The 25774-nt window shown below is 43.3% G+C and overlaps 1 protein-coding gene across 2 annotated transcripts in view; it reads left to right on the top strand.

Moving 5' to 3' along the window:
• Positions 1–336: 336 nt before the first annotated feature.
• FBLN1 (fibulin 1) overlaps positions 337–25774 on the top strand; it is a 114809-nt gene continuing 89371 nt past the window's right edge. Inside the window, exons 1-3 of one of the 2 annotated variants that reach the window (XM_006127755.4) lie at positions 337–1009; positions 10703–10802; positions 21641–21773. In XM_006127755.4, coding sequence (XP_006127817.1) covers positions 934–1009; positions 10703–10802; positions 21641–21773 — 309 coding nt within the window. In that variant the 5' untranslated portion in view covers positions 337–933. The remainder of the gene's footprint in view (positions 1010–10702; positions 10803–21640; positions 21774–25774) is intronic. The other variant, XM_006127754.4, reaches the window with a different exon arrangement.

Here is a 25774-nt window from a genome sequence, read left to right on the forward strand (position 1 = left end):
CAAGGGGAGTGATTCTAGATCTACTTGCAGACCCCCATCTCACAAACCACTGACTTTCAAGGATTCATGTGAGGAAAGCTGGGGCAGGCTGAAGTGTTTGCAGAAGAGAGGTCAAAATGTGGAAGAGGACAACCTCTTCCCCACTCGTTTCCCTGTGTGCCATTGGCTCTCTGGTAACATGTTACCAGGCTATCTTAAAATCCAGTAACCGCGCAGGCTGATGCATTCAATCAACCCTAGATCGTCCTTTGACCAAAGATTACAGTGTGTGTGCCCTGTTCAAATAAGATAAGGAGCCCCCTTTTTTAGATAGCATTGGTATGCCACAGCGCGGACCAGTTTTATTGCAAATAAGACTGACACCTTGATTCGTTTTTAAATGAGTTTCACTGAGACTTGGGAAAATATCAGAGGCGCTTTGCTGTTTAAACGCTTCTTACTAACAACATTGTGATTGGAGGAAAACCACAGACGGAAGGGGGGGGGGAGAAGTCCCCAGAGTCCCCCAGAGTTTTAACTCTTCCCCTCCCCCTCAGGTGGTTTTCTTGGGTTTTCCGCATTTGTTCGCGGATTTCGCCTGCAACTGGACATCCAGAGAATTTGCTCCATGTCTTGGAACCAAACAACTGGCCGCTAGGTTCCTACTCGGTGTCTGCAAAGTCTCCTGAGCCTGTAGAGCGGGGCAGAAGGGAAGGGGGTCCCAGCTCGAAAGGGGCTCTGCCTCCAGGCTACCGCGGCGGCTGTTGTGCAGCGCTTGCAGGCGGTCTCATTAAAGGGCAGGCAGTGAATTCCCGGACTGCTGGGACGCCCGCTCGGGGGGGGAGGTGTCCTTCCCAACCAGTCTCAGGCGGCCGGGCTACCACTCACGGGGGAGCCGGCTGGGCGCTGCAGCAGAGTCGAGCCCAGTTTTGGTCCGTCGTCCCGGAGCTGCCGATGGAGAATCTGCGCGGGACCCGGCTGCTGCCGCTGCTCCTACCCCTCAGCTTGTTGCCTTTGCTCGCGGGGCAAGGTAAGTCCGGGCGGGCGCTCCAGGAGGGAGCTGGAGCTCGGTGTCTGGCTGCCGGAGCCTGCTGTTCCCCCGCTGCGAGGCAGCTCAAAGACCTCCCTCAGGGCTGAGCCTGTTCCCTGGCTCCTCGGGGCCCGGGAGCCCGCGCTAGCGGGGCACGTGAGGGCTGGTCCCTGCAGTGCCCGGCCTGGGACGCGGGAAACCGGTTCCAGCCCAGGGCATAGAGGGCAGCTGGCCCGGCAGCCGGGCCCACTTCGCGCAGGCTGCGTCTGGCGGCAGGAAGGGGTTCCACGCCCGCCAGACTGGCTCTCGGAGAAGAGAGCGGGGCATTGCCGTGGGGGGGAGGTCACTGAAATAAGGGAGGTTTCGAGGAGACACTTCTATTTAAAGCCGTAGTATAATCCTTGTGCGTGCTCTGAGCACATCACCCCAGGGAGCGAAACGGATTGGTGTGTGTGTGTGTGTGTGTGTGTGTGTGTGTGTGTGTGTTTAATAATGTGGCTAGATTTCTTTTTTTTTGGGGGGGGGGAAGGGAGTGTTCAAAGGGCTCCGTGGCACAGTTGTGTGGAGTTCCTTCTGACCTGCCCATGACAGCCCAGCACCAGCAGCTCCTGGGGAGTGAGGGACTTCCCCTCGCAGGCCCTGGACTCCCCATCTCTTCCTCCCAATGGCCAACTCTTAGGCAGTGGTGCCAATTTAGTTATTTCCTTTTATTCTCCAGGTGCTGCAGCTCCTGAGTTTAACGGGTTTCCATTACATCTATGCATTATGGTTTGGTTCAATAGCTGTCTCACCTGACTGTAAAAATTCCTCCCTCCCCCAATTCGAATGCATTCTAATTTCAGTTCCTGGGAAAAGTGAGTTTCAGGGTCATCCTCTACCTTGCAGTACTCCACCCTGAGGCCAAAGCCTCCTGCTCAAATGGAGTGGGGTGAAGCATGTAACTTAACTGCAGAGTGGGCCCCTGGGCAGCTGCTCTGCTTATCACCCTCTAAAGCTCATGCTGACCCTGGACTTGCAACTCCCTAAACCTGTCCTGTGACAACCCCTCCCTCTCTGGGACTCATACAATTCCAGGTTGATAACCACTGCCCTAAATGAATAAAAGTGTCAAAGGGGTAGCTGAGTTAGTCTGTAACAGGAAAAACTTAAAAAACAATAAATAGTCTGGTAGCACTATTTTTTTTTGTATTCTTGGTTCTGGATATCCAACACTCTGGTCATCTGAAGAAATGGGCTGTGCCCCCTAAAGCTCATGATACCATCTATATGTTTTGTTAGTCTTTAAAGTGCTACCAAATTATTTGTCATTTTTAAAGTTTTTCCTAAATGAATAACTTGGTATTGCTACTTACATATGTTGGGTGTTCAGTGATGTCTGGGCCCATTTACATGTAAAATCAGCATTACTATGAATTGTAAGAATTGAATGTAGGTTAGAATTAAGTCTTGATTTCTTGATATTTTTTTTAATTCTGTTTTTGCCTGAGAAAGGTAAGGCACAACAACAACTTCTTGAATATTCAAAGCCTTAAACATCATAGGCTTTGCTTACCTTGAGAAGCACCCTTTGGAAAGCAAACAAATATACATTGGAATTCAGTAAACAACAGTGGTTTAATTTAATACAAAAATGTTGTATTTTTAAATTAATTCTCATGAAAAATGACAGATTGAACAAAAACTGAAAACTAAATTTCAAAAAAGGGGAATCCCGTCCATTCCTTGCAAAAGAAAGGCTCTAAGTTTGTACAGTTCAGCAGAGAATTCCAAAGGTGAAGGAAGGTGGTAAAGTGGTTACTTGAATAGCCAGTTCCTCACAATAATGCCAAGAAGTGTACAAGTATTTGTATTACAAGAGACCTAAGAGGCCCCATTCAGAATCAGGGTTTCACTATGATAGGTGCTGTACAAACACATGCAAATACATGATCATTATCTGTTACTATCAGAAATGGGTTCACAAATTCTCTTGTAGCACAACACTGGTCACAGTCAGAGATTCATATGGATTTTACTTAAAAACAAAAACAAAACAATAGATGTTAACATGTCCCCCTGTCCCTAAGAAGTAGGGAAGGAGAAAAAAGTTAGGAAAGAAGTAACTACAGGCAGTCCCCGACTTATGTCGGATCCGCACTTACGAACGGGGCTTTCTCGCCCCGGAGGTTGAGGTAGCGGATTGCTACCTGCGAGCTCTGGGGCGAGAAAGCCCCGTTCGTAAGCTGCTCTGGTGCCCCTGGTCTGCTGGAGACCGTCTCCAGCAGACCAAGGGCACCGGGTGGGTTCCCGCGCTTCTGAGGCTTTGCTAGAGCAAAGCCTCAGAAGCGCGGGGAACCGCCGCTGCTGCCGCTTCAGTCCCGGTGCCTGTGGTCTGCTGGGGACTGTCCCCAGCAGACCACAGGCACCGGGACTGAAGCCACAGCCACGGGGGGTCCCGTGCCTCTGAGACTTTGCCAGAGCAAAGCCTCAGAAGCACGGCACCCCGCTGCCGCTGCGGCTCTGCTCCCCGTGTCCCTGGTCTGCTGGGGGGGGGGGGCGCGGCTAGTGTGCCTCCCCCCAGCAGACCAGGCTTTTGTTTTGGACCCTGGAGCAGAGCAGCTGGGGCGCTGCCAATTGGTCCTGCAGCGCCGCTCTGGGCACTACTGGACCAACCCGGCAGCACCCCAGCTGCTCTGCCCCAGGTCCTGATTCAGCCGCTGCTGGTCAGTTTCAGCAGTGGCTGAATCAGGACGCCTGGGGCAGAGCAGCTGGGGTGCTGCTGGGTTGGTCCAGTAGCGCCGAGGAGCGGTGCTACTGGAGCAACCCAGCAGCACCCCAGTTGCTCTGCCCCAGGCGTCCCCAAGTCAGCCGCTGCTGAAACTGACCAGCGCTGACTACAGGAAGCCCGAGGCAGAGTTGCTCTGCCCCAGGCTTCCTGGAATCAGCGCTGATCAGTTTCAGCAGCAGCTGACTTGGGGAAGCTTGGGGTTCTTAAGATGAATCTGTATGTAAGTCAGAACTGGCGGTCAGTTTCAGCAGCGGCTGAATCTGGACGCCAGTTCCGACTTACATACAGATTCAACTTAAGAACAAACCTACAGTCCCTATCTTGTACGTAACCCGGGGACTGCCTGTATTGCAAAATAGCAGCTACTTTTTCAGTCTGTTCAAACAACAGAGCTCAGCTTTTAAAAAACATACTTTTGATGTACTCTACCTCTTTAGTGAATAACTAAACGTATGCACAATTGTTATAAAATGTTTACTAAGTTCACATTATAACTTCTTTGCATATTTTACCTCAATTACAGTACATTTTTAAAATCTCTGAATTTATATTTCTGATTACTGGTATATTTTTCTGACTATTTCTTTGGGTGCAGGATATGCTCAAGATTATCAGAAATGGTCCCTCATTTGGCTTCTGACTCCATATTTAGGCATCTAAATCCATCCTCCGATTTAAAAATATGCTTTGATTTCATTAAGTGTTAAACACGTCTGAAAATCAGAACATGGGATTTAGGTGCCTAAAAATACGGACTGATGAACCTTCCATTGGACACAATTTGTAAATCTTGGTTTTAATTCAACTAAGAGATTGTTCTAAAACTTTATAAATATAATCATAAGGTCATTTTTATACTTTACTTTGCAGTAATACCTATTTGTGAAGACAAGTGGATCATTTGAGTTTTTTTTTTAACATAAATTGCTTTAATGTAAACTAATAATCGTGTTACCTATTCAATTGCATCTTCTGTATATATGTATGGCCAATAATCAGAGCAAGGACCTGTTACTGTCACTTCTCTTAGTTATTCTTTATTGGTGTTAGTGTGTGTGCTATCAAATGTCATGCAACTTCTCATAAGTAAGGCTCCTATCCTGCAAAGTCAAGAAAGCACCCACTTCCATAGGACTTGCTCTCATTGTATTAAGTTAAGCATGTGCATAAATCTTGGCAAAATTGGAGACCATATAAAGTTTAGAAATTCTATAATAGTGACTAAGAATTTACAGAAAGTACCATATATTTTTAACCTACAACTTACTCAGCTCAAAACTGCTGTTCACTGAATAAAACAGAAGATGTGTTTACCTGACCATGACAAATCAGTTAATGAGCATTCATCATTAGGCTGGGTCTTTGGTATGTCTTGGTACTATACACCTATAATGTAGCATAACTCAACATCTGGAAACATCTAGTCAATGTGATCTTATAGTTTGTAATACAAAACATTCCACTGACTTTGTGGAATGAGTTTATTTTAAGATTATGATTTTTACATGTGCTTTCTTTCAGAAGTAAATCTTATAAGATTTTTTTAGGGGAAACAGAAGTTACAAAGGACTGATAAGGGCTATCTATGTCTAAACTTCTCCACTTTTCAGACTATAGGGTGTGGATAGCAGTGTGCACCAAAAAGCTGCACTGTAACTCCCTCATGTGGTTACTGTGGAAGTGAACGAAAGGATTCCTACAACCGATTAACAGCATCTTGTTTGCAGAGGACAATATTAATGCAAACTAGGAATCTGTTAGTTCATAATTGCAGCATCCACATGGAGGAGCTACAATGTGGCACTTTGGTGTACAGTGCTATTCATGCCCCCATAGTCTGAAGAGAAGAGCAGTGTAGACAAGGTCCTAAATCGGTGCTCTGTTATCTTAATTTGTAGGCAAAGTGGTGCTCTTTCAAATTCCCTAAAGGTTAGCTCATAAACATTATAACTCTACAAATGATTGCAATCTCCAAACAGTTTTCAATTGAATTTCCAGTTTTTATTCGCATTTTTATCAAATCTGACGTGTTGTTGTAATTAGGAGAATGGTAAACTCTTGTGCTTCACTTTTCTAAATGAACTCAAAAGTGATGGTGAAATCCAAGATGAAAATTCAATAGGGAGTTACTGCAATGTATTTATACTTTGTCAAATGTTAGGCATAATTTGATAACAGGTTGATTTTTTTTTCTTTAACCAGTAACTGCAAGTTTCAAGTTAGGCTCACATATGTTTTTAATAAACACTTCTGTTAAAAATCAACCTGTTCTACATCATCTGTATTAATAGTTTCTAAAACAAAATATGTGTCTTTGCTTTAAATAGAAAACTAGACTGGGGCAGTTAAAGGGTCAAAAGGAAATTTAAACTTGACACAGTGGATCTGTGATGTTAGTGGAGAGATCCAAAGAGGAGGGCGATATGATCAGATCATAGATGAGGAACACAGTTTTAACATCCATGCTATGGATGGACCAAAAGCACTGTAATGCAGGTAGAAAGGAGGTCATGAGGAAGTTGGAAATCAAAATGAAAAAGTCAGGGACACAAGCAAGAGTTTTAGCTGTGGGGATAAAATGGAAAGTTCAAGTCTTTAAGATATGGAGAAATGGAACTGCAGGAGTAGGGAAAGGTCTGGATATGTTAAAAGAAAGAGTCAAAGATTAACCCTAGTTTAAGGTTGTTTTCCTGACAGTAATGGAAATTGGGACAAGCAGAGAAAGTTTAGGAGGAAAAATAAGTGGTTTTATGGTTGCTGTTCTAAGTGTAAGCTGTCCATTAAGCATCCAAGAGGAAATGTCAGATACCCAGACTGAAATGTAGATGTGTAGCAGAAGATACAAAGTAAATTTATCACCATGGAGATATTTGCAATCATGGAAGTGAACAGGGTTGCTCAAGGATACTATATTGAGGAAAGAGGAGAGGGCCAGAACCTTTTGACAGCCACTCTAAGAACAAGAAAAGGAAGGAGAGAAGGGTCTATAAAAGGAAACTTGACAGAGTAATCAGAGACAGCAGCAAAAACAGTGGAGGTTGGTACTGTGAAAACTGAAGGAAGGGAAGAGAGTGATCAATAGTGCTGAAAGCTGCAAACAGATTAAGGAGAATGAGAGAGGTTTATAGACTTCACGTTTTTTGCCAGAAAAAATTGGCTTAGAAACTTTTGTGAGAGCAATTTAAGTGATGCAGAGAGGAGGAAGTCAAGGTAGCATCTATAAATGTCATCTTCTGTGTCTTTAGGAGTGAAGGGAAGAAGGAATATAAGAGAAAATGTGTACCAGTGGCATATTTATCTGTCACTAAGTGCAATTAATCTTACCTGGAATCCATCTGAGCAGTTATGTTAAGAGTAGTCTGTAGTCAATCCAGTATAATAATATGAGAAACATCTTGAATTAAACTCCAGTGTCTGATAAACCCTTTTTTTGCCATAGAGTAACAAAACATTACATCACTCATTCCTTATCCCTCTTTTCAACAAGTACCTTGCCTAAATAGTATTTTCAGTCTTCCTTAATTTCAGCAGTTAGATGTTTATGCAGAGCTGCCTGCCCCTCTCCCTGCCTGTATCAGAGTGGGGGGCTGACTTAAAAACTGGCTTCATGCATGCACCGGCTTCCACCTGCCTCCTACCTTGCTTCCTCTTTATCAGATGCAACAGTGGGGGAGAAGGGTCAGGCAGCTCCCCGGGAGCTGGTACACCCAGAGAGAGAACTTAAAAGCTGGCTTCCCAGGAGCACTAGCTCCCACCTGTCCCGTCGTCCCGTTCCTCCCCCCCCTCCCCGTCCCCCCGCTGCTATCTCTGATACAGAGGCAGCAGTGCAAGGAAAGGGGTGGAGAGGGCCTGCGTGTAACCATAAAGGTTACACATTTACATTTTCACATCCCTATTTTGATCATAGCTTTAATCCAAATGAACAGGATTGATAGTAGATGATTGCATAATAACATCTCCTAAATCTTGTTAATCCATAATATTTCTCTAAAGTTTAGAAAGGAGAAATCAAGAGGCATCCATCTTTTGTTTGTAATTGAAAGGTAGTAAGTGAGTTAGATGTCTACATCCTTCAAGCTGTTTCTTCCACTGTTTGAGTAAATCTTTCTTTGTCTAAAATACCAGAGCAACCTAGAGAGGGAAGAAGAAATTCACTCACAGTATGGCTGGAAAAGCCCTCTGGAGAGAATTCTCATTGAAGTTACTGACATTATAGACTTCACTGGGGCCACAGTTTCACTTCAGGAGAATAATCCAGATGCAAATAGATTTTGGAATCTTGAAAAAGTAGATTTCTCTGTAAATGCCAATTGCAAAGGCAAACTGCAAAGCAAAACCACACACAATATTTCTCCATATTTTATTGTTGCATTATGTTTTAGAAGAATGGCCTGAAGGTAGGGATTTTTGTATTGCTTATTTTTTCACTTCTCTTCTCAAGAGGGCTGGGGCAGGTTCTTTAGATGGTGTGAACCATAGACTAAACTGCAGATTTCTCTCCACAATGCAAATTTCCTCTGTCTGGACACATGCCTGCATTTTAGATTGGATTGCTGGGCCTGTTTTAAGTTCTCTAGTTACTTGGTTACAGAAGGGGTATTGCCAGAAGCAGATGCAGTGGGTCATAGGCAAGGGTTGTTCTTCTTGGGTGGTACTGGGCTGAGGACTCTGACGTTACTTTCTACTGATCCTTGAAAAACCTAGTGCCAACGCTGTACTACCTTTAAAAGTGGATCATTTTCCAATATGGGTCAAATTAATTGCAAACAGCAGCAATAAAATGTAGTTATTCATAATAATACATTTCATTAAGCCAGAAGCATTCAGTGTTTACTAACAGTATGTTTGTGGGAGAAAAGCACGAAACTTCATATACGTGGGTGTCACAGACTCAGCCAGGAGACTAGACTCTATCTATAACTTCTGCCTGTGAGAGAAACGTAGATCTTTACCAGACTTGGATTTTCTTTGTAACATTGTTAGCTATAGCTGTCTTTTACATAGTTGCGTGAAATCCTGAACCTATTAAAATTAGAAGTTTCAAAGGGGTAGCTGTGATAGTCTGTAACTGAAAAAGCTTAAAAAAACAATTAAGAATAGTCTTGCAGCACCGTAGAGACTAACAAAAAATGTAGATGATATCACGAGCTTTCGTGGGCATAACCCGCTTCTTCAGATGAATGGAGTTAATTGAAATCAGTGAGAATTTTGTCATTGACTTTATTTGGACCAGCATTACTTTCATTGTTTTTTAGTTGTGTATAGCTCCAGATTTACTTGGTACATTATAAGAGGGGAAGGAAATGGCCACTGCCAGGACAAGTATATGGGGAGTCAATATGGTCCAATGATCAGTGTTTTGCCACTGACGTGCTGTATGACTTTGGGTAAATCACTTCATCTTTTTGCACTGCAGTTTCTCCAGGTTTAAAATGGGGATATTTGCCTTCCTTTGTAAATCACTGCATAATCCAAGAATGAAAGTATTTTATTATAATGTAAAAATCAACAACCAGAACCTATATGAAAAGATACATTAATGGGAACTTTAAATTAGAAATACCTATAATCACAAACCTGCATATATTTCTGCCTGGTCCATGTGCAGTGAACTGTTCAGTGACTAGACTCTTAATTAATTCTTGTTTTAATCTAAGTTTTAACATACCTTCTGTGTGGTGAACTTTTGTACATGAAACAGACCTGTAACCCTTGTCAGCTCATTAACAGTATTTAGGTTTGCTAGATCAGGTAATTCTACACAAATAACATTACAATTAAATAATCATCTCTGTTAGCTTGATTTGATTTTTATTTTTGTCTCTTTCCCTCTGACTTTCACTGTTTATATCAACTTTACATTTATTAAGTGGGCAAAATGTTCTATTCATTTGCATCTGGCTTTCCCTGAAGATAGTTCTTCATATATAGTTGATTGTAAACACTCTTAAAGAATCAAACTGAGAATATTTTAGATGTTCAGGAAATAAGGAAGTTATGAAAATTCATGTATAGTAATATCGTCGTTATATTGTTGAGTGGAATGGTCAAATGGTTCCTTGGGGCTTTACAGTGTAGCTCATGGCTGTCCTTAACTATAACATTAAAGAGTGGAACTCAGGGTGATGATCATTCCAGGATCCAGTGTTCCTTATTGACTGTTGTGGAAAATGGATTTTTGCATGCTGGGAGTTGTAGTTCCTGACCTACATCTTCATATTAAAGGAGAAGGGTATCTACAGTCTGCTCTGTTTAAAGTTAATTAGGTTCAGCAGTTGTGCTTGGGACTAATTTATCTTACTCATGGGCTGCAGAGAAGAGCCAGCAAGACAGTCCATTTGGTAGGGCTATAAGCAACCAAAATGGACTGACTGGATATCTGGACATTCAGAGAACTTTCTGCAATTTTCATTTGACTTTTTCTGCCCTTTTTTTAATTGGCCCCTTCTCCTCCCTCACATTCTCTTCACCTCAATGTCAGTCCACAGCTGCCCTTCTTAGCCTCTTCTCACCTGTACCCTTTCATTCCTCCTGCCCCCCAAATAATCGTGGAACTTACATGAGGTTTGCTACCATCACATTGTCCATTCTGCACATATGTTCTCCTTCTCCTATACTATGTCTGTCTAGTCTTCTTAGAATGTCAGCTCTTTGTGGCAGAAACCATCTACAACTCATGTCTGTGCAGCACTTAACACAGGGCCCCACTCTAGGTTGGCACTACCATAATAAACATGTGAAATACAATGAAAACACAACCACTCATTTGTACACCCTACCGACTGCATACATGTTCTGTTTGAGCTTTAGCTGGTGTGCAGAGGGGAAAAAAATAGTTGGCTATCAACTTATAGTAGTTGTTAGTAGACTCAACACTATTTGTTAAGGACTTTGAAACATTCTGTTTTTTTTTTTCATGTCTACAGAAAGTTCAGTGGAAAAATGCTGCAACAGTGGTAATGAATGGGCAAGTCAAAAAAGACACTGCAGATCTCTGCCATTTATTTCTGACTCCAAAGAATGCAGGTATGTTATTTTTTAATCTGAATTGTCGAAAACGATGTAGACAGGCATCAGAGCTAGTTGGAAAATAAAAAATTGCTTATGAAAGTTTTTTACTATAAAGTTTTGTTTTCCAAGGTGAATGTTCAACCCAAACAAAATTTTCTATATTTTCAGTTTTGTTTAGCTTTGAAATAATATTTGAAAAACGTACTCTTTAACATTCCTTTATAATCTTCCTACTTTTTCCATCTGGAAAATATCCCCAAAAAGTGGAAATATTATTATACTGTCCCCTTTTTCCAGTGGTTTAAAAATAAATAAATATCGTGTGTGTGGGTGGGTGGGGGGTCAGGGAAGGGTATGGAGATTAAAAATAAAAAGGGAAGGGAGGGGGAAAAAAATTGGCAATCCAGAAACTTTAAATGACAAACTTAAATTCTTTGGCCCCTAAAAATCGGGGTCGGGGTGGGGGGGGTGGGATGTCACTTAAATTTGAACTTTAAAAAAAAAATGTTTTGAATTTTCTTGTCAGAAAAAACGATAAATTGTAACATTCCCTCCAACCTTCATTTTTCTCCTGGAAAACTTTTTCTGTTTTTGTTTTGTTTTGTTTGTTTAGTTTAAAAAAATTAAGCACTTCTAGCAGGAGAGATAAAGCAAACCAGGTCAGAGGTCTTGTTTTAAAAATATTGGATTATGACACTAGAAAACTATTGGTTCAGTTCCCAACTATACCAGATCTTAGCTAGCTATATAAGTCTCTCTGCGTTGCCGTTCCCCATCTGTAATACGAAGATGATAACCCGTGATGAAATGTTATGGAGATAAATCTGCTAGAGTTTGTGAGGTGCACAGACACTGATGATGGAGAGATGAGGAAAATGTCTAGATAAATTAAATTCTATATGTTAACAGGCGATTGGGAGGTTTGCAGATTTCTTGGTGTACAGCTTGTTCTGGAATCACATCTTGTATTACTGAAAAAATGTTTGTGGCAGTACTGATATTCAGGTAGTATATTTTAACACTTTGCTAACATGGAATGGACTCTGCTCATCAGAGAACATGGATGTGTACAGTTAATCTCATTATGGTCGTCATCCCTAACTACTGTATGCAGATTCCTGCATTCTGGTTTGCTGATACCATTTAAGACGGCTGTTCACTTTTTCACAGCAAATATGGCCACTATCATCCTAATACAGTTGGCTGGAGGATGTTACCTATTAATGTATTCATTTTTATCTGAGCAGAAAGCTTTTAGTTTTATGGCAATTTGTTAATATCTTTTAAATAGTGAAACATATTTTTTAAAAGGGCCTCAACTGATGTAAATTGGTATTGCTTCATAAAGTTCAATGTAGGATTCATGCCAGTTGAGAATTTGGCCTGATAACAATAGAAATTCTTGGATACCAGTCAGCCAGGGACAGTAACCATATTTTACCCAATTTCCACAGCATAGTAAGAGCAAGGAAATTTCTGTATATCCTGTTTAGTTATCTATTGGTTATATGCCTAAATAGGAGAAAATTAATAATAGTATTGGAGAAGCTAAAATTCCCAGGAAAAATGTCTTTTAGCTATATTTCCTTATGTATAAAAAGAGCCATTAAGTATAAGGATTAATAAATCTCCTACTTCTGTTGAAATTAAGGAAGTACTATTTCCTATTACAGGCAGTCCCCAAGTTACATGGATCCGACTTATGTCGGATCTGCACTTACGAACGGGACTTTTTTCACCCCGGAACTTGCGGGCGGCGGGACCACCCAGACGCGCAGTGGTCCCGCCACCGCGTCCTCCGGTGCGAGAAAAGCTACTCCGGGTGTCCCTGGTCTGCTGGGGGGGTCCCCAGCAGACCAGGGACACCCCGAGCAAAGCCGCAGAGGCGGCAGAGTCCTGCGCCTCCAAGGCCTTGCTCCGGAGCAAAGCCTTGGAGGCGCGGTGACCCCGCCGCCTCTGTGGCTTTGCTCGGGGTGTCCCTGGTCTGCTGGGGACCCCTCCGAGCAGACCAGGGACACCCGGAGCAAAACCTTGGAGGTGGCGGGGTCCCACGCCTCTGTGGCTTTGCTCCGGATCAAAGCCTTGGAGGCGCGGGACCCCGCCGCCTCTGCGGCTTTGCTCTGGGTCTCCCTGGTCTGCTGGGGACCCCCCCCCCCAGCGGACCAGGGACACCCGGAGCAAAGCTGCAGAGGCGCGGGACCCCGCCGCCTCCGCGGCTTTGCTCCGGGTCTTCCTGGTCTGCTGGGGGGGGAGGAGCGCAGCTAGTGCGCCCCGCCCCCCCAGCAGACCAGGCTTTTGTTGTGGACGCCTGGGGTAAAGCAGCTGGGGTGCTGCTCGGTTGGTCCTGGGGGCTCCAGATTCAGCCACTGTTGAAACTGATCAGTGGCTGATTCTAGGAAGCTGGGCGCAGAGCAACTCTGCCTCGGGCTTCCTGTAGTCAGCCCCTGGTCAGTTTCAGCAGCAGCGGCTGAATCTGGAGCCAGTTCCGAGTTACGTATAAATTCAACTTAAGAACAAACCTATAGTCCCTATCTTGTACGTAACCTGGGGACTGCCTGTATATAAGCCAAAGAATGAAGAACTGAACTCTAACAATACTAGAAACATTTAGAATCCTAGAATCGTAAAATCCTAGAACTGGAAGGGAGCTCGAGAGGTCATCGAGTCCAGTCCCCTGCACTCACAGCAGGACCAAGCATTGTCTAGATCGTCACTGATAGATGCCTATCCAACCTGCTCTTAAATACCTCCCAGTGTTGGGCTGTGTCCAGACTCAGGGGTTTTTTCGAAAAAAGTAGCCTTTTTTCGAAAAAACTTCCCCTGCATCCAGACTCAAGCCGCGTTCTTTCGAAATTAATTCGAAAGAACGCGGCTTTTCTTTCGATGGCTGTAAACCTCATTTCACGAGGAAGAACGCCTTCTTTCGAAAGTTCCTCTTTCGAAAGAAGGCGTTCTTCAATGTAAATAGGGCTTCTTCAAAAGAGAGCATCCAGACTCACTGGATGCTTTCTTTCGAAAAAGCAAGCCGCTTTTTCGAAATTTCTCCGTGCAGTCTAGACGCTCTCTTTCGAAAGATGCTTTCGAAAGAGCCTCTTTCGAAAGAAGCCTGCAGTCTAGACATAGCCTTGGAGATTCCACAACCCCTCTAGGCAATTATTCCAGTGTTTAACCGCCCTAACAGTTAGGAAGTTTTTCCTAATGTCCAACCAAAATCTCCCGCGCTGCAGTTTAAGCCCATTGCTTCTTGTCCTATCATCAAAGGCCAAGGAGAACAATTTTTCTCCTTTTTCCTTGTGACACCCTTTTAGATAGTTGAAAACTGCTATCATGAGAATCATGCCCATAGATCAACAAGCCACACTGATATGGTGTTCATACTGAACCTTGTAGATATTAGAGGCATTATATTTTCTCGGCACCAATATTTTCTATGATGTTTTTGCCCTCAATCCAATTTGTAACACTTAAATTGTGAATCTTACAATATATTCTTGGTAGTTTTAAGGGCAGCGTCTCAGAAGATTTTATCTTTCTCCATTTGAAGCACATCCCTCTGCCTTATTCTCTCATTTCAATTGAATTGCTTAGTGCTCTAACCTTCTGTAATTGTAGAAGTGTTGGATTTATCTTTGTTATGGAAAGAATGTCTTTTGCAGTCATGTCTGAGAGTTGTTTCTTACTTTTTTCATTTATGTTGGCATAGAAAGCAGTCTCTTTCTTACGCATAAGAATTGACAGGACTTAAATCCCAATTAGGAAATACTTGAAGTTTGAAAAGAATTATAGACAAAACATAGACAAGAAAAACAGGAAACCAAGTTTATTGAACAACTTGGAAGCAAGAGTATTTATGGTTTCAGGATAATTTGATTAATGGGAGCTGGGATTCTCATGTAATTGTAATTTATCCTTTCACATAGTATAACTTTAGAGGGGTACTCTTAAACCTTCACAGGAAATCTTAAAAATGTATTCATCTATACATATATCTGACTTGTTCATATACAGAAATGATCTCAGCATATGTATTATAATTAATAGGTTCAGTATACTGCAGTCTCAATAAATAACACAGTGACTTTTTGAAGTGCTGTCCTAATGAAAAGTCACTTTGTCAAAACTGCACCCTTTCCTGTATAATTTATCAGCAATAATAAATGATATTACTGTTTGTTCCAGTTAATACTTCATCACTAATACAGCTGTAAGACTCACAGTTGGGTTATTTTATTATATCACTTCACAAGCAAAATGCCAAGGGCCAAGATCTCCTTTTCTTTATATCTGTGCAACACTATTGTAAATAGTGGTGTTACACAGAGGTAACTGGGGCCAAAATATGAAGTCAGGGACAGGGCCAGCCCACAACATTTTGACACCTGACGCAGGGAACTCAAATGACACCCCCATACCTCCTCGCTTGGGCCAAAACTTTGAAAGGTCTCAATTCTGCCTTCTTCCTGTTCTGCTCTAGAGCAGAGAGAATACATATGCATCAGCAGCAGACACAACTACGCTCTGGGTCCTAGTGGTGCCCCCCCATAGTCTGGCACCTGAGACGGCCGCCTCAGTTTGCCCCATGGTAAGGCCAGCCCTGGTCAGGGAGCTTCTCCTCTCATTTATACTAGGGTAAGTCTGTTTACATCAGTGCCGTTATTCCTGATGTGCACAGGTGTGAGATGAAAGTAGAATCAGGCCCTGTGGGTTAGCATAAGACTAAATGGGGATAGAATTCAGAAAGGAATTCTCAGAATGGATCAGGACCCACACAACAGCACCAGATTTTCATAAGAACTCAGCTCCTAATTAGGCGCCTAATATGTGTTAGCATTGGTGCTGAGTACTAGTGGAAGAGCTGGCCATAAGTTATGTGACTTACTGGCAACTGAGCTCTTTTCATACCAGAAGGAACTCAACTTCACTTCCTATTTACAGCTTGAGTTTGCAGAACAGATAGTTAGACAAGAATAAAACACCTTGCAAAGTGAGTACATTTGATCAGGAAGTAAGTCACAGAGACAATGTAAAAATGGACGCATGCTGCCATGTTTAGTTACTTTTCAAAGTGAAACTGTGCTGCAAGCACTTATTAGTATTGGAGAATCTGTATATGAGCAGGTACCTTTCCCAATCTAGTCCATGTATCCCCTTCTTGGGATTTGGCTTGATTAATAACTAATAACATAACAAAAGCTCAAGCTCACAATTCCTCCTACATGGACTATTCTTGAAGTTTCTGCGTTAGGTGCTCAGTCCACTAGTTAGGTGGTCCTCTGTTTTCCTGCTCCCATCTCACTTTCTCAGAATTGAGGTAAGGCAGCAGAATCAACTTAACCGTTTTGAAGCAGGTCAACTTTTACTACTAGAGGTAAAATGAGATGTTCCATGCAAAGTTTACCAGCCTCTTATGTATCTCACTTCCTAGGGCCAGTCTCAGGGAACTATCTCTGTGTTCATCTCCAGTCTATGCAGTCCCCTTTGGGATCTAACTTCAAAAGACCCCCGTGGTCATCCGAGGACTTGCCATCCATAGTATATTATTTTTCATGGATATGAGTACATTTCATGAGCAATAAATGAGAAAGGTATTCAATCTTGCACCACAATAACTAGCCTGGGCAGCAAGACTGAATACCTTATTGCCATACCTGTAGAAGAATTAAATTTGAGTCTCCATGGATGCAGGTGATTTGTTTGGTCTGTGCTGCCCAATTGTACTCAGGATATTCCAAGTTTCCTGCACACCCTGAAGCCATTAGAAAGGCCACAATTCCCCCCACAAGTTACTACATTTCACTGTATCGTCATAACCCCAAAGAAGACTTTGTTGCTGGGAATGGGTGACTGGATGTAGTTCAGTTGATGATTACCTGTTCTGTTCATTCCTTAGGCAGAATTTGGCATTAGTCACTGTTGGAAGACAGAATACTGGGCTACATAGAGCTTTGATCTGACCCAGTATGGCCGTTCTTATGTGTTTATGGAGACATCCGTGGTGACTGGAACTCTGCAAATAACTTTTTTGGGTGGCTCTTTGGTCATTTCAAAAACAAAACAAAAACATTATTTAAGTTCAAGGAAAACATTTTGTTCAACCTGAAGCAATACATTTTGTTGAGTTTTTGAGCTTTCTAACAAATTCCCAATATTTTTAAACTAGAAGATTTATCCAGCGTTGCTTGGGTCCTTAAGTCAAATCAATTTTTTTTCTTCATTTGAATCATTATTCTGGGGTGAGGCTGAGGTTGAGGGGTTCAGTGTGCAGGCTGCCCCGAGGAAAGAGGACAACCCCAGCCCTCGCTCACCACAACAGCTTGTGGCCAGGTGAAAAGGCCCTGCCCATGCTGCTTGTCACGGGGTTGACTCAGCACTGTGGTACCTCCTGCTGGTAGTTCCAGGGAATTAGGCTGGTCATCATTGGGGCATCTCCTTCTGGCTGGTGTCTCTCCCACTATGCAGTCCACGCTTGTGTTCTGAATCCATGTCACTCCTAGACCGTGGCATCTTCTTCGGGACACTGCCCTCTGGCAGTGCCCACTACACTGGTCTCTTGTCCCCTATCTGGGGAGTTTGTTGCCAGTGCTGTGTCTCTGCTGCCACTGTGGCCTCCAAGACTAGTCCCTCTGTCTCAAGGGCAAACTACAGTCTGCATGGGCCACACCCTCTTCCCAGGAGAGTATCAGCAGTTCTGAGTTTCAACCACCACTGTGGCCAACTGCAGCCCCAAAATCTAGCCCCTTATAGACTGTGGTGTGCCCCTGAGGTATCAACCATGTCTTCATGGAAAGGAGTGATTCAAGGAGTAAGGGGGGAACCCAGGCCTGCCCACTACTCTGGATCCCAATCTAAGGACTCTCTGGTGGTAGCCTTTTCCTGCCCTCCTCTATGCCCCTTTACTGGCTCTAGTGCCCTGGGCCACTTCCCCAGTGACCATTTGCATCCTCCTGGCCCTTGTAGCAAGGCCAGCAGCCTAGCCGGTACAAACAGGTCATAATCCTGGAGTTTGGGTCCGCAAGCTTTTGACTACCTTCTCTCGGCACAATCACGCTTTTCTCCAGAGTGTTTTCTAACATTCCAAACGTTCACTAGCTTCACATGGGAGCCATTTATTTTTGCAAATTGGCCTGCCCAAGAAATGCCTCCTCTTTCCAGTCCAAAGGTAAGTGCTGCTTAGATTCAATTCTGGATGAATAATAGTTTGTGTATAAAAAAAATATTTTAGATAAAAGAATATAGTACCCTTTGGGGGCTAGAATTGGGAAATATTATGATTTATTTCAATTATGATAGCATCTGGGAATGTTAGTCGCAGACCAGGAACCTATTGTGCTGTGTGCTGTACAAATGCAGAACAAAAAGATCATGTCTGCCCCAAAGAGCTTACAATATGAGACAAAAGGTGGATATAGACAGAAGAACACAAGAGAACAATGAAGCATAAAGTGGTCCACATGATAAGTAGTGGTCATAGCACATCAGTTGCCTAACTATTTTGTATATCACTTTATAACTTTATAGTATTGGAAGGATCTGACATGTCACATGCCATGGTTTTTGTTTCAAAATTTGGTTTGAGACTATAGCTTATCTTTTGCAAAACACTTATGTTTAGAAAGTTAGGGTCATTTTTGGAGATGTTTCATGTTTTAACTTTTCTTCGTTCCCTGAGCTGGGAACTCAGGCTTATGGTTTTGGAGCCTAAAGGATTAAAACAGAGACTCAAAGAAATGTTTAAAACAAATTCTTTGGCTAGTTTTTCATTAACATGTTGTATAGTCAAATATATGATAGTGTGCCGTGCTGTAAAGATTTTATCAGTACTTATTTGGGGCAACTGGTGTAGTTCACTTCCTACCTTGTGCGTAATGTGGCCATCCCAAACTCAGGCCAAGAAAATATTTATATCCCACCATGCCATCAAGATTTTCTCTAAATAATAAATTGTATGAGCATAGATTTTGCTTTTACACTCATATAACATCTTTTAAAAAAATAAGCAGATGATCCCAAGCTACAAAGTTCGGGTCTGAATCAAATTTGATGAAGTTTGATGCTGTTTGGATCTGGGATTTATGTTAGATTAGATGTATCTCTAATATATTTTTGTCAGATGAGCAAAGATGCATGTATCTCTCTGTAACATACCTGCATTGGAGGACCAGGGGCAACCTGCCGTGAGCACCATCAGACATCCTGGCTTGCAGTCAAACCAAGGAGCAAGTGGTTGATCACGTCTCCTCAACTGAGAGTGGGTGGGAGTGGGGTGCAGAGCAGACAAAACCGTCAGTGGAGCCACCCATTTAGCTTAAAGCCGAATGCTCTCTGTGGTTCAGGCCTCCTGTCTGAGGGCTACGCAGTTAAGTGGCCTATAGCTCAGGCCTACAGGGTAAGGCTGAGCAATCAAGCAATAAGTGGTTCATCCAATCCTGAAAGAAGGGTAGAGGGACCCAGGCCCACCCTGCTCCACCAGGTCCCAATTCGAAACAACAGGTAATCCTGTAAAAGGATTAGCAGGGAAGTGTGGGGGTCTCTGCCTTGTTTCCTAGCAAAATAGCTGAGTCAATATCTTGATTCTCTGGGCTACTTCCTGTCTCAGATGGGGCTACTCTGTGATCATTGGTGCCTTGTTCATCTCCTTCATGCCAAGTAGATCAATTCCCACTTCCGCTCTGGATATCTTTATCTTCTGGGACAGAAGCTGGCTTTCTCTCCAGGTCATCTAAGGGGAGTTTTCACCAGGAATCACAGTCAGTCGTGGTCTCTGTTGGAACTCTGGGAAGGACATCTGGTTCCTTCTAGCCTGGGTCCAACTGAGGTGCAAAGCCCTACTCTTATACTTCCTATATGGCCACCACAATTCCTATGTGGGAATAGGGGCAGAGTTAGCTGGGCCCACCTGGGTGAATTAGGTCTCTCGGTGCCAGCCTGAGGCCAATCCACCTCATTACACACTCATTGCTGAGACATTACACTTATAAATGGCATGTATGTTAAATAAAAATTATTACTGGTCCTTGCTCTGCACAATCTTTCTACACAATATTCTGTGAACTGTGAATGTTACACAATAGTCTGTGAATTGATAAGATGGACGAAAGTAGGACTAAAGCCAGAGCCATGGTTTTTGTTTCAAAATTTGGTTTGAGACTATAGCTTATCTTTTGCAAAACACTTCTTTGAGCTGAATCATTTTCTTTCTATGCTTAATGATTGATGTTAAGATAAACCTTACAAATTCTTCACTTGAAAGCACAAACATAATTTCAACACACACTAAAGTAAATCAAGAAAAAGACAAGTAAGATAATAACGGCTTTTTTTTTCTGGTTTAAACTAGACTGTCACCAAATGAAAAAATTGTCCTTAAGACCAGAGTTAAATGTTAATGCTTTTATGGAATGAAATGAAAGGAAGTAAGAGCTCACCAGAGGTGATTAGGAAATCCATGCTGGTTTAAGAGTGCACCCTCTGGGCAGGATAATAAAGAAGATGAAAGGATTCTGGGGGTATAGCTGATTAGTAAATGAACCTGAATGTTTTTCACTGTAAAGTTGTTCTGTGAAAATCCATAAACAGGTTAAATTCTAGCATTAACTAAAGCCACACCACTCTGGTTCTTCATAGATCTAGTAATCTAATGTTGGGCAAAATTAAGGTGCTTTGATCTTGTCAAATTTAGGATTTTTCAGATGGATGGATTATCACAAATTGATTATTGTCTGCTGTTCCAAATATTGCTGAAATTAATCTAAATTTAGTACCCAAATTGTGTTACATTTTCAGCAAAATTTGTTTGAGGAAGATGATGATAAAGGAGGATCTCTGGGTTAAACATGTTATCCTTTTCTTGATTGATATTTTGATTAACGAGTAAAGGTTTTTTTTCAGCAATGTCTGTCTCACAAAAATATATGTTTTTAAAAGTCTGAAACAAATTTGTTTCATTGGTGATGAGTCAATGAAAAGTGATAAAACCCACCGTAAATCAGAGACAGAACACTTATGTGACCCTGATGTATCTTTAGTGAAGTCAATTCCGTAGCCATGTACTCTTAAAATTTCCACATTTAAGGTTTAGGTTCCTAGTAAAATTTCAGCCAATTACAACAAAACTATAAATTAACAAGGTTCTGGTACATTATGGTTAATGAAAAACAGAACATTTCCAATGAGATTGAAGAAGTGATTGTTATATTCTAAATTTGCTTTTTGAATGCTCTGTTTTGTGTTTAGCCTCTTTGGTAATTTTGTCTTCTGTGAGATAGTAACCTTACAAACAACTCATGAGTATGTTAATTAATGGATGTAAACTGATCTGTTCCTCGTCTCTGAAATTTCCCCTCTTCCCCTTCTATACCGGGATGCATGAATGTAATTGCTTTAACAATGTAACAGAATTCTCCAAGATAATGTAGTAATGTGTAGGAAGTTGTTTGGATGTGCTTGGCATGCAAATATTAGTAATGTCAGTAGAGGGAGAATTTTGTCTGTCTTATGCAATTTTATCCATGGGAAGGAGTTGGAGGAACTATTTTGATTTAAAAATTATATAAACAGGGTTGAGACAAATGTAAACAAAGCATTTATGGACCATGAATCTGAGGGTTGAAAACGTGAACAGAATTGAAAAGTTTTGCAGTATCTCTTAGACACTTTTTCTGACTGAACCTATAAAGTCTCTGAGCTACTTTAAAAAATAAACATGAAAATGTTTGTTCAATAATAAACATTTCCCCACTAAAACACAATACAAATACTAATTGGGGCATCATTAGTAGCAGTTACAGATGTATATGGTTTTGTTCTAAGTACACTTTTTTACCCTTTTGGTCTTTCTTCATTTAAATTGACAGCATAGTCCAGGAGCAGTGCTGCAGTAATAAGCTGGAGGAACACTACTGTTCCATCGGCATTAACATGGCCAATGAACATGAAGAATGTGAATCACATGATGATAACTCCACTTGTGAAGCCAAATTCACTAAGGTGAGATTTCAGCACCTCTATTAACTGTTGTTGTTGTTTATTCTAGACAAAATGAATTTGATTTATTCTTAAACTGAAGCATCACCAGAGTTCTGAGGACAAATAAGCCCTGGTCTACACTAGGGAGTTACTTTGAAATAGAGGTAGTGAGGATGCCCAATGCTGCTGTTTTGAAATAACTACTCCTCAGAGTCATTTAACGTAATTTCTCCCCAGAGCATCCTGGGTCTCTAAGTCAAGACAGCACATTCACAGTAAGGGAGCCTGCCTCAGACTAATTTCTAGGCTTCTCTGTAGTGTGGACACACTATTTCTAAATAGTTATTTTGGGAGTTGTTATTTCAAAATAAGTTTTTTTTAAAATAATTTCCTAGAGTAGACATGCCCTAAGGGTTGTCATCGTTCTGTACCCAGGATGAAAATGCTTATCTTGCCCAGTTGCCGCTTTCCTGTTTACACTCTAGCTCATGTCTTTCTTCAGAACGAATCTTCTCCTTTAATGATTACAAGTGTTGTTTCTAAAGAGGATTTTCACCAGTGGGAGGTGACCCTATTTTCCCACTCTGGCTTGCTTCACAGCATAGACTCGCTCTGGGTCCAGTCATTGCTCCTTCAACACCAGGACCTCTGCTTTTCCTCTGAACTGCTCACTTCCCTGTTGTTGTTTTCTCCTTGATGATGGATGGAAGTGAGATCCAGCAACCGAGAGAAGTGGAATCAGAGATTGGGGCCGGGAGGGCGGGAGAATGAATGTCTTACTGCAGGCAGTAACAATATCTCATGGGTTGTCAGTATTTTCTTGCACTGAAGTGTTGATGGGGCTGTTGATAGCTTCTGCAAACGAGGGCAGATCTACAGATTGTTTTGACTTCCATGTCTATAGTAGCAAAGCATGGGTACAAACATTTAAGTATAGTTAAAAATTCATTGGGTTGCTATCACGTGCAGGCCCACTGACAGTGGTGGAGCAAAGAAGGTAACGGCCCTGGAGCCCAGAGATTCAAAGGGGCCTGGAGCTCCCAGCTGCCTCTGCTGTTGCAGAAGCAGCAGCAGCAGTGGCTGGTAGCTCCAGGCTCCTTTGAATTGCTGTGGGAGCTGGTGCTCCATGTGTCTCTGATGGCTGGGGGAGGGGCCACACCTTGGTCTGGGTGGCACTAAGGGCTGACTGCCATCGATCTTGCCCCTTCTGCCATTGGCCTCGCCCCTTCAGGGGTGAGTGGAACTGCCCCCTTCACACTTTGCTCTAGAGCCTGCAGTAGCTGTTGGCCTCGCTTGTCAAAAGATATCTGGTCTTTGTGAATCAGCTGAGCTCAGCTCTTTTGGACCAAAAAAGGTGAACCCTGTCCAGCCAGTTAAAGAGCACTGGTTACTCTTGAGCCTAAAAAGGACTGCTAGTAAGCTGCTAGGACAGGCTAAGCCCTAGGCAACAAAGGCTACACTGAAGTGGGCCTAACTCCTTTGGTGGGTCCCTGCAGCAAGTGGGGCTAGAGACTCAGGGAAACAAGCCTTTGGCTGCTGCTCCAAGATGGGAGCAGAGCTGAGAGAGGCTAGGAAGCTGCCAGGGGCTGGAGAGCCAGAGGCCTTGGGTGGGGTGACCCTGAAGCTTGGGGATGGATATTGATTTAGGACTGTGTTCTGTTTGTTGGTTTGTTTGAAATCTTGTTATAAAAGAATAAACCTGGACTGGGACTGGGACTAGTCTTGAGCCCACATATGAATCAGGGGTATAGCAATGCCCTCCATCCTCCTGAAAGGTCATTAGTGCATGTAGGATCCAGATTGGTCTAGAGGCAGTGAAAGAGAGTATTACAATTAGATTGCTATATTTGGCACTTTGCATTAAATGAAGAGAGAGTCTCCACCAAGTCCCTAGGAGTTCTCCATATTACAACAGAGGTCTGGCACAGATGGCACCCCTGAATGCAGTTCTTCAAAGAGGTCAACAAGTGAACTGACAAGCAGCCGGAACTGTACTTTCAAACTAACAAGTGTTCAAGCTCCTTTCTGAATAGATGGAAGTACTTAGACAAAATAGTATGGGAAAGTTTTCACTGGCACTTATCTGATGATAATACTTATTTAGTGCCTTGAACTTGAGGACCCCAGAGGGATTTATGAACACTCATTAAAATAGTCTCTTTGGTGCCTCTGTGAGTTGTTATCCCCATTTTATGAGAAATTGAATGTTTTTTCGTTAAAAGTATTTCCGCAAAAGAGCGTCTAGATTGGCAAGGATGCTTTCGCGCAAAAAGTGCTTTTGCGCAAACGCATCCGTGCCAATCTAGACGCGCTTTTGTGCAAGAAAGCTCCAATGGCCATTTTAGCCATCGGGCTTTCTTGCGCAAAAAATTAAGGTGCCTGTCTACACTGGCCCTCTTGTGCAAGTATTCTCGTGCAAGAGTGCTTATCCCTGAGCGGGAACGTCAAAGTATTTGCGCAAGAAGCACTGATTTTGTACATTACAAAGTCAGTACTCTTGCACAATTCAATCTTGCCAATCTAGATGCACCTACACACACTTTCATACACCTCTCTTACAAGAAGGCTTGACCAGCTGATCCAGCTCTCCACTCTCCATGCCTGGCTAGGCCCCCAGAACAGACCCACCTCTCCAAGGCAACGCATGGGGGGGATGCAGAGTCATAACCCCGCTCCCCCATATTTCTATCAGGGCTTAAACCACAATGTGGTCAGCAGCAATTTTTCAGCACTTTGTGGGAGGGAAGTGAGGGGAGCTGCTCCCAGCTGCAGGGGAGGAGGAAGGCAGGAAGGGATGATCTGGTTTATGTCTTTGCAGAGCTCATTTCTCTCCCCCCCCCCTTCCCTTGTGGCAGCGAACACCTCCAAGCTGCTGCTAGCCCCTGACATAACCCAGCTGTCTCCTGTCTCCTGGTTATGGACCTGGGAAACCTGACTGCAGGCATCTCAGTGAACCTTTCCAGAGAGGTGGCTTATCAGAGGACAGTGCTTCAGTGGTAGAGCAGCCTCATGCTCCCTTGTGTGTGAAGAGGGTGCTAAGCCCCTGCCTTGGGGGCTGCTGTGGAGCCTCCAGGTTTGGGGAGAGAAAAGGCTGGAAATTGCTTTTTCTCTCTTCTCTTCCTCCATCCCACTCCAGGGCTTAGCTAAGTAGTGGAGAGGCTTCACCTTGCCAGCTCTGTGTGGGGCTTTGGCACATGCTGGACTCAGCTCCTCCTGGCCAGCACTCTAGGCCAGAGGGTCTTGGGCTTGCAAAGGGCACTGGCCCATTCAGAAGCAATGGGAGAAAGAAGGAGCCTGCTTATCAGGCTGTTGGTGAGAGCAGGATGCTCCCCGCTCCTAGAGATATGGGGGAGCGGTGGGGCTAGAGGAGCAAAGGTGCAGAGCAGGGAGAGGATAGTGAGGAGAAAGTAAAGGGCTGATGGGAGGGCAGCAAAGGTGGCATGTAATTGGTTGCTCCCTGGTGCATTCACTGCAGAGTGCAGCCAGTACAAGCTGGAAACAAGACAGGAGGCGAAGCCCTGTTGTCCAAGAGCCCATACACAGCAGTGGCTGTGCTGACAGACCAGCCGGGGGAGTGGCCCAGCCAATGTACTGCATCTTTGCCCTGTTTCCAGCCTTGCACCCCCAGCCCCATCACTGACCACTGGACCACTTCTCCCAATCACTGCTGGTAGGCAAACAGGGATCCAGCTAGCAGCAGGACCCACAGTACAAGGGAAGTAAGTAACTAGTTGACTACCTGATAAGCATAGGGTTATTGGGTAGTCAAGTCACTACTTGACTAGTTGCTACCCCCCACCCACCCCTGCCTCTGTATCAGAGGCACCAAAGCAGGGGGAGCAAGAGCTGGTGCTGGGAGGAGCCCGCTTAAAAGCCAGTTCCCCCCAGCACTGTCTCTGTGGTGGGGGTAGGGTGGGAGGACAGGGAAGAGAGAGGAGCAGCAGGGAAGTGGTGTGAGTGGAGACCATTGCAGTCCCTGCTCATGCGGGGTCCCGATTGCTGTGCCTCTCCTTTTGAAATGT

The sequence above is a fragment of the Pelodiscus sinensis genome, chromosome 1 (genome assembly GCF_049634645.1).
Source record: "Pelodiscus sinensis isolate JC-2024 chromosome 1, ASM4963464v1, whole genome shotgun sequence".
Taxonomy (NCBI): Eukaryota; Metazoa; Chordata; order Testudines; family Trionychidae; genus Pelodiscus; species Pelodiscus sinensis.